Here is a 9,753-nt window from a genome sequence, read left to right as displayed (position 1 = left end):
CATACTGCCACTGATGGCAGGAAAGAGGGGCTCAATGCCCAGCCACGACAACCCCACACCCCCGGGTGGGAAGCGCGTCACCACCATGTCCGCCATTGTGAAACCATGGCACTCGCCAACCCCAGCGGCATCCCCCTGTAGGCTGATGGCTGAGAAAGAGGCGACTGCCCTCGCAGCCACGCCACCGACTACCAGAGGCCGGCACGCCACAAGCAAGCACAACACCGCTCGGCACCACGCCGACCAGCGAGAGGACCGGCCCACGCCCAATGCCGCCGATATGGCAATACACTAAGGCCCAGGGGGTGGGCGCCCTACCACCGAGGTAGGAGACGCTGAAATCCACACCAACCTATCTGGGACCATAGTTTTAAAAACCGAACCAGACCACCGGTCAGACCGGAAAAAACCGGAACCAGCAACCCTGGCGGTTTGTTAAGCGCACAAGACCATTCCCGCAACTGGACCGGTAAAACCAGATCAAACCGGTCGGTTTTTCTTCAAACCAGAGAATAAACCGGACTGGCCGAACCAGTTGTGAACCAGGCTGAAAAAAATAACACGCACCAGCAGTAATCGAACTCAGGTCCGGCGACGTAGTAACGCCATTCACCTAACCAACTAGCCTACGTTTTCTTCTTGTGAAGTATACACAAATAATTCTATTGATTCTTGTTTCCTTCCATATTAAATTACTTTTATCTACTCTTATATTATGAAACTAATGCAGAAAATCTATAGGCATTATAGATTGAAACGGAGAGAGTATTAAATACATCTACCGCAAGTCTGCAACAGTGGTTCAAACCTTTGCACCTAACCGCACGGTGCAAAATGTCGAGCTATGATTGCTTTATGTACAAAGTAGAGACACGTTTATTTTGATTAAAAACACAAGATGTCTCTTAATTCAAATCAAACCAACAAGACTTCTAACACGGGCTTTGCATGAATTCCAAATAGCATACATGTGGCTAGGAGATTTAGACATGGCAAGTTGCATTATATGTTATTATATGTGAATTATTATGTCAAATTGCAAGTCTAAAATATTTTTTTAACATAATTATTTAACTATTGCAAAATTTATAAGTAAAAATATATTTATTTATATCTTAAAAACCAGACAATGAACCGGTGACCCAGTGGTTCGATCGGTAAAAACCTGAACCAACAGACTCACCGGTTCGGTCACTGGTTTGGTTTTTAAAACTATGTCTGGGACAAACCAGATCTTGGGAGCCACGCCTACCGCCATCCCGAGCGCCAACATCATCACCTAGAGGCCCACCATGCCACCACCCAGCACCGGCAGCTCCGCCGCCGCACCGCTGATACCCACGATAGCACATTGCCGACGCTCGACACCGACATCTCGCGTTGTCGCCACCGGACGGGGTGAGAGAGAGCCCAACCGCCATCGATGCTGGTCGGGCTTCGCCTCCATGCGCGCCCTAGCGGCGGCGAGGAGAGCGGATAGAGAGGGTGGGGGTGCGCGAGGGTGGTGGCTAGGATTTCCTCCTGGTCGCTCGCGGGAGCAACACGGGAGGTCTTTTTGAGGTTGCTTAATCGACCCTTTTTATGACTGTTCTCTCGTCCTGATTTGTCATATTCTATAAGTTAGGTCAGTTGATACATAGCTAATCATGGTAAAGAACATTGGAAAGTTATCCAGTGGATTTCCAGGTACCCTCGCGGTGCATCCAAAGCTTGCTTGAATTTTGGCAAGACCGGTGAGGGATTTATTGACCATGTGGATTCAGATTTTGCTGCCGACTTGGATAAGAAGAGGCCCCTCTTAGGTTATGTGTTCATGTTTGTGGATGTGTTGTGATTTGAAAGGCAACGTTACAACCTGATGTTGCCTAGTCTACAACCGAAGAAGAATATATGGATAATGATAAAGTTCGCAAAGAGTCAATATATCGATATTGTTAAAGTTTGCAAAGAGTTTTTTGGTTGAACGGTTTGTATGTTGAGCTTTGTATAGCTGATTATTGCATTAACTTGTTTTGTGACGATCAAAGTTCCATATACCTTACTAAGGATCAAATGTTTCATGAGAGGACAAAGCACATTGATGTCAAGTACCGTTATGTTCGCGACGTTGTTGCACAGAGTAAATTAAATGTATGCAAGATAAGTAATTATGATAATCCCGTTGATATCATGTTGCCAAGTGAGTTTTACTCGAGCTTGGTTGGCATAACTGTTTAGCGCTAGTGGTTGTTTCGCGCCAAAAGTGTTTTCGTTGTTGTCCAACAGTGTTGTTGTTGATGCAATAAGATGAAATTTGTCTCAAGGTGAAATTTTATATTGTGATCCAAATTCAATAAGGCTAATGATAGAGCGAAGCGAGACCCATCGTCGGTAGGCTTGGACCGAAGAAAAGGGATCGGAGGAGTACCTAATTAGTTTAAAGAAAAGAGAGGGGCCACCCTTGTTTTGTAGTTGAGTTTTTTCGCATTTGTTGCTAAAGGTCCTCCTTAGACTTCCAGGCGGTTTTTCTTTTGGGGTGCTCTGAACCCTTGAAAAGTTTTCCAAGACACAAGATGGAAAAGATAAGAAGAAATGGGTGCAAACTCATCTGATGTTTGACTTATGCACCTCATTTTTCAAGGAAAAGTATAATCAAAGGGTAAAGAGAAATTACACACTCTCAGGTGATCTATCTCAACTCAGCTCAATCCACCTATCAAAAAAAGGATGGTCGAGATAGAATTCACAAGAAGGCTGATATATAATTTGGGTACTATAGGAGCAACCTTTACTATATAGTATAACATAAGTCTTCTCCTCTAGCTATGTTTAGTCTAGCCCCTCGATCCATCCATCGCTCACGCATCAGCTTATAAAATATCTTAAATAATGATGGTTCCTTAGCAAGTACTTATTCAAGCAAGTGCTACTGCTGGAGAAGTCACTTTCTTTTCCTAAACCGGAAACAAATTCTACGTTGATACCATACTTTTATTTAATAGTAATAAACGGGTCCAAGGGCGCCGAGTCTAGATTGGTGGTGCGTGGGTTTATACCCTGTGTAATGTGCCACACATGATTGGCCTATCGATTGTATGTAGGTCAGTAGGTGGACCAGTCATGCGCCTGGGGATCTGTGTTGATGTCGGGCGTCCCTAGACGCTGCTCGACAACACGTTGCGCGTGCATGGTCCCAATTGCGTGGCCAAGTCTTGGTACGTGTGTGCACAGTTGTGTGACGACAAGAGATGGATCAAACATGTGGTGTCGGTGCATGACGACTTTGGTGCGGTGACGCTCTTTGAGTGATGGGTCTCGAGTTTTAGGGGTGAAAGACTTAGGTTCACTCTTTATTGGTTGAGTTTGGCAATGGGGTGTTCACGCGGCATTCCCTTGGTGAATGCATTGTATGGAGTTTGCTCAAACTTCTCGTCAGGTGAAAACTCAATATTCTGACCTCCATGGTTGGATGCAACGACCTTGTTGTTGTGCCGGTGGCGGGCCAAAAATACATTTGTTAAGAAAACAGTAAGGAGCAGCGGGTTTGGACAGAACATGTTTGCTTCATTGTAGTGTTATGCGTTGTTTTGTTCTTGAAGGTGTTGGAAACACTTGTCCTGTTACCCTCGAGTTGTTGTGATTGGTGCTTGATGAGAAAGTTTTTTGCAGTCGCTTTTTCGATAGCTTTTTCATCGATATAGTTGCTAGTTAGTCAAATCATATTGGTGGACCTTTCTATTAAAGAAAAAGGCAAACAACATCACAGAAAATGTCTAGGCATCTTTGCGGAGAGTTACAGGAAAAGATAAGAAAGCTTAGCCCCACCGTCCACCACAGCTTATCAATATTTTGGTCTTAATAATGTTGATTCTTGGCAGCTACAGTAGGCCACTAGGTGCCATGCTTGTTTTGGTGCATGTCTAATTTGCGGGCGTAGATGAGCTTTAACAGGGGCAAGCATGCATACATGTGCAATCTAATAATGAGTAGTGCCAATAATATCTCAAATAAGCTCGAGTAATATGAGCAGCTAATAAGATCGAAGACCACTATTCCACAAGGCAAAATATCCTAACGCATGGAGTTTCTTGAGTGTCGACGGTGATCACTTGCAGGTAGGATCGAGGACATGGCCCGCGAACACGATCACCCCTGACCGCTCCTCCATGATCATGAAGGTGAATGGATGGTCGGCGACGAACTTGACCATGTCTGGCGGGGGACCGCCACCACCACGCAAAGACGTCATGACTGCGGCAGCCTCGGTCCCTTCCTCGTTCACCTTGATGACCGCCTTGTGTGCAACCTTGGTCAAGAAGGTCGGCCGCCCGTCGTCATTCTTGTACATGCCTCGCAGGTCGCCTGCTTCCGTCGAGAACGGCAGCGTGAGCCCCAGCTGACGGAGATCTTTCCCGAGGTTCCAGTCGAAGGAGATTTCCAACTTGGGTACCTCAAGGCTGACGAGTTCGGTTTCCGTGGGCAGGACGCTGTAGAGGTACCCAGGTGCCGAGGTGATCAAGTCCACCATGGTGGATATGCCGTCGCGCTTGTCCGGGAGGAAGACGAACATGGAGAACTGTGTGGCATTGCCGCTCTTGACGGAGGTAGCCCTTGGGCCACGGTGGATCTTGTAGGAAGTCCCTTCTATATACTCACTAGCAGAATGCCCGTGCTTCGCTATGGAGCAAATGGCAGTTAATATCTTTCATATCTATCTAAGGGTAGTGTATGGTACCTCGCCATGTAGTATACAATCTATGCACACACAACTAAAGGATATTTAGCTCTGGAGCATTGTTGCTTGAAGCCTATAGCTCGTCTATCTATTCCATGCAAACTACATATTGGTGTTCTAGAAAGGCTCACGCTTGAAACATGAGGCAGGGAAAATTAGAGAAGCGAGACAAGTCAGGGCGTTAGGAAAATTTAGACATGGGCCTGAGAAAAATTTAGAAGTTCTCTAAAAATTGTCATGGTGATGCTGATGTACATAAAATGTATCCTCGCAATCAAAGTTCAACAACTACATAGGCCACTGAAAAATTAACAAAGGTTGAAGGATAGAAAATTGAAAAGGCCAACATTTTTTCATCAGTGAAGTGGTCCGGAGCGGGTCACACGCTGAGAAAGACGTTGCGGCCTCTTTCCCCTTCCTGCCACCCACACAACTCCATCGACTCCAGCATAGACGTAGCCAAGATTCGGGCAGCGGTGTGGTGCCGCCTCCTAGCGTCCTCCTTGCCATCGGGCACTGCAGTATAGCGGTGATCGACACGGCGGAGCGCGCGAGCGAGGCAAAAGGGAGGCGGCCGAAACGGCAGAGCGCACGTGGGAGGCAAAGGGGAAAGGGCGGAGCGCGCGAGCAACGAAGGAGAACGAGGGAGGCGGCGGGCGGCGCGGCGGGAGGGGAAGGGGAGATACGATAGGGTTTCTAGCGATTGGCGATTGCCTTTTCCCCTCCGTTCAAGATTTTTTTTTGTTTCTCATCGGGCTGACCCAACCAGAAGCCTACTTGTGGCTCAGTGCATGTGGAGGGACGCGAGCGAGCGCGCATCGCTTTCTCGACACATGCCCTATCATGGATAGGCCAGGAGTGCTCCATGAGGGTGCAACATTTATACCTTTAGATGTTACCCATGTATTGCTCCTATCGTTCTATCATCGGTATCGTCTTTCTAGTTGTTATTCCTCAGTCTGTGGCATGGTTGGCGGTGTTGTTCGTACCGGCGATGGCGTCATCCTTATAGTTGGTGACATGGCCATCAGCGTCGTCGTGCCTACTGTCAACGGTGTAGTCAGCAGCATTGATGACCCCGTCCCTACTATCTGCGGTGTGGCACAGTGGATTAGAAGCAGAGCGGACAGTGTGGCGAAGTGGTCAAACTAGGCAGACATGAAGGCAAGGAAGGCTAGGCAGATATGAAGGCAAAGAAAGCTAGTGTAGCTTGTACTATATGTTTTAACGTACTCTGTTCAAAAAAAATAAGCAAGCCAAAGCTAGCTAACTAAGCAAGCAATCGAATTGATGGATGGATGGATTGTACATTCATGTGTATGTGGTGTTCTGGCCTGCTGAGCGTGCATGCTCACCCGCGGGAGATGCGTCCGTGCCGCGCGACGGCAGATGGCTGGCCTGAATCGATCAACCCATTTAAAGCTTTCCTCTAATTTAAGCGAAGGACAGTTGGTAGTTCGTGAGGATGTTGTTAGCGATTTTATAGGGATCGGATAGATACCGCTCTTTTTATCTACTCTCTTCACTTATCCAGCCAGACGTGGGATAAATCATCTTGGATAGTAGATGTGGGGGTATTATTGTCCATCCTGAAAATGTGACACCAGGCATTCACCAGTTTGCTCTTAATAGTAGAGATATACCCCCTCCGAGCCATATGGGAGCTTGAGGACCTTGAACCCGTCCATACACGAGATGTACATGGTCTTGAGCTTCGACATGAAGCTTGGCCCGACATGGCTGCCGTCGAGCCGGTGGAACTTGCCAGGTGAGGTGTGGCAAAAGTTGAATGGGTCGAGCCAGCTGCCCTTGAAGTACACAGCGTTAGCGAGCACGAGGTCGGTGTCGGCGGTGATGTCGCTGCATGAGATCATGGAGTCGATGAGGTTGTTTGTGGCCTTTTTGACCCAGCTGTTGATCATCTCCACCGCTTCCTCCGGCTTAACATGTCATCATGCATTAAAATAATTAGAGAAAGTTGAATATGAGCTGAGGCGTACGTACCTAGTAGGTACACCCACTCATTTCAGAAATTAATTTGGGAAGTTACAGTTCAATCAAAATATCTAAGGTAAATCATGAGTATAGTAACTTCGCTTCAGAGTACATTTTTTACAATTGTCACACAAACAAGAATAGGAGCGGTAGCAAATGTGTGTGAATATAAAACTCACTAGTTGTATTCTTTTTTATCCCTCGAACAACACACGATATTAACATGAAACTTTGTAGACCAACATACAATATGTCGAATTATTTTTCGTTTTAGTGCGACAAAATTATCAAGAAGAACCGAGTGTGTACGTACAACTGTACAAGGTATACCCCAACATAGCAAATCAACTCTCAAGTAATTACGATAATCCATCAATATAATGGAGTTGTGATTACCTATCTTCTAGTTGAAGGGTTAGATTTCCAGAACAGAATAATTTGGCAAGGTTGATTAGATAAGACAAAACAAATACTCCGTACATGAATTGGACTTTAACAGAGGAACTAATCAATGTACTAACCTCCTCGGTGAAGCTCACGGTGCGTGCCTCGGACCTGTAGGACTTGGCGGCTATATCCTGGAACTCCTTCTTGAGACCGCCGCGCGATTGGTCGATCCAGACGCCGCCGCCGAAGAGCACGCGGGGTCCACCGGAGTCCGCACGATCGGCCAGGACGCGCTCGGAGACGTGGCGACCGAAGGCAGCGAGGCCGTCCGCCGTCGGGGCGCCGAGGAAGCTGAGCAGCTGGGCCTGCGTGGCGCCGCCCGCGCCTGCGGCCACCAGCGCCAGGCCAGCGTGGACGGAGACCAGGGCCGGTCCATACTTCTACGGGGCCCTGGTGCAAAGCGCTAACAAAGGGCCCTTCATCACACACAAACAATCAAACACTCTCTATTAAAAAATAAAGCAATATTTAGTACATAGCATAGATCACGATCTTTTAAATTTAGAACTGACACTACATGATATATATTTGTCACGATCAAGCGAACTAATAATTATTGTAAGAAATAATAATGACTCCACAAAATATCATTTTCTAGAATACATATCACCAACCAAGTAGTACAAGCTGCATAAAAGTGGTCAAGACAGGAAAATGAAGCACCTGGCTTGATTTGGATGAAGGACACACGGTTCTGTAGCATAAAAAAGAAGACTACACCCACATGACCTGAATGATTTTCCTCTTTCTCTTGAGTAGGAAGCACTCTCTCAAATCCAATCAAGACCTTTAAAAAGGCAAAATGGAAATCAAGTATTCAACTTGTTTTTTTTTTTGTCCTTTTCCTAGGAAAATCTTGACTTGTTGGGATGAAAAAAGAGAAAAGAGAGATGATCTATTCGACAGTTGATTGAGGTGGAATGGAAATGACGAAAACAGAGCTTGACATCGCCCTAAACTCAAACAGCTATTTGATTTGGAAGAAATTATATTGTTGACATTGAAGTCTTGAAGGACATGTGTTTGGGAAATGAAGTTGTACCACTGGCCTCCATTAATAACCGTGACATTGGAAAGCACATCAGCGACAACACCGTCCTAGAAATTAATGCATGGAGGAGATGAATTGTTAATTACCAGAGCAAACACGAGAGAACTGCAATGATTGTATTTTGCTTTAAGGCAATCAGGGCCAATCGTTGATTTCTTTGTGTGTTTCTCCCGTGAATGGTGATTTGGTTGGGTGTTTTTATTTAGAGGCCCAAAACCAGAATTTACAATGATACTATAGAACTACCTCCACCAGATTTGGGGCCCCTGACTCGTGGGGGCCCAGTGCGGTCGCACTGTTTGCCCGGCCTATGGGCCGGCCCTGACGGAGACGGGCGAGAAGGCGACGTTCTTGCCGGCGGCGTCCGCGGGGGCGAGGTGCTTGGTGAGGCGGAGCGCGAGGGCCGTCTGCCCGTCGCGGGCTGCGTTGGCGGCGGCCATGGGAGGTGCAGGTGGTGGTGGTGGGGAGTTCGTGCGTGCAAGGGCGCAAGGAGGATGCAACTTCCAAAGTCCAAACGCACGATCGGTGAAAGAAGTCTACATACCCCCCTAACTATCTGCTTTGGAACGGAGAACCCCCCTAAATTTAAAATGGGGCACTTAACCCACCTAAGTATAGGATACCAGGCAATTGACCCCCTTGGCACAGTAAAAGCTGTTTCCATGCGCAATATTCGATGACGTGGACAGTGGTTTCAGCCTTGCATGCGGCCTCCCGTACTCTGTTTCCTCCCTCTGGATTTTGGCCGTAAAGGAGCTCTTTCCCCTCCCAACTCGCTCTCCTCCATCTACAGTTCCTGCGGCCTCCTTCTCTCTCGCCGGGCCTCTCCCTCCTCCTCTCCGCCGGGGTAGCCGGCCGGAGATGGAGTGGAGATGGCGCCGGAGTAGATAGGGTTAGTTCTAGGTTTAGTTTTTGGTCCTCTATGGCGTATGGCGCTCATGCCGGGAGGGAAGTGGCAGATCTCATCGGCCGGATCCGCACTCGCCTTGCTCTCCTTCTTTTCCTCGTCGAGCTTCGGAGGTCGGAGCTGGAGATGAGGCGGTGGAGGGAGGCGAAGATCTCCATAAATAAGGCCGTCCCGGGCGGATCTGCTGGCCTGATGTGTAGCGGCAGGCCCCTTCTTCTTCCTCGTCGTGGTGACGAGAAGAAGAAGTTGATGCTTGTTGTTTTCAGATGGTCGTTGCATCTGCAGCAGAGAAGATTGGCTTCTTCTCGGAGGATCTACACGGCGCCTCTGTTGCCGGATCTTATGGCTGAAAGGCAGCCCCTCCTTCCTTGTATGGTGGCGACAGGCCGCCAGCAAGACCCTCGGAGGATCTCTACGGCGCCACTGCCGCCGTATCCCATGGCTGAAGGGCGGCCCCTCCTTCCTCGTGCGACGGCTACAAGCCGTCCTCGGAGCAGCAACTTCCTCCGTAAAGCTTTTTTGCCGACTCGGAGGCTCTTCAAGCTCGACGGAGTTGGCTCCCACCGCTGTGCCCCAAGTGGTCTCGTCCCCAGCGGCACAGAGGTTGACTCCGACGAGCTCTGCAGTGGTGAAGCTGGA

At 48.0% G+C, this 9,753-nt stretch overlaps 1 protein-coding gene across 1 annotated transcript; it reads right to left on the bottom strand.

Moving 5' to 3' along the window:
• Positions 1 to 3,929: 3,929 nt before the first annotated feature.
• Positions 3,930 to 8,647, bottom strand: LOC124695975 (serpin-ZXA-like). Its single transcript, XM_047228770.1, has 4 exons — positions 8,534 to 8,647; positions 7,231 to 7,536; positions 6,369 to 6,654; positions 3,930 to 4,656 (listed from the first exon to the last, which is right to left on the bottom strand). Exons 1-4 carry the CDS (start codon positions 8,645 to 8,647, stop codon positions 4,085 to 4,087), a joined length of 1,278 nt encoding a protein of 425 aa, XP_047084726.1. The 3' UTR covers positions 3,930 to 4,084.
• Positions 8,648 to 9,753: the final 1,106 nt, after the last annotated feature.

This window comes from Lolium rigidum, chromosome 3, assembly GCF_022539505.1.
Source record: "Lolium rigidum isolate FL_2022 chromosome 3, APGP_CSIRO_Lrig_0.1, whole genome shotgun sequence".
Lineage (NCBI taxonomy): Eukaryota > Viridiplantae > Streptophyta > Magnoliopsida > Poales > Poaceae > Lolium > Lolium rigidum.
This window is presented reverse-complemented; position numbering and strand designations above follow the sequence as displayed.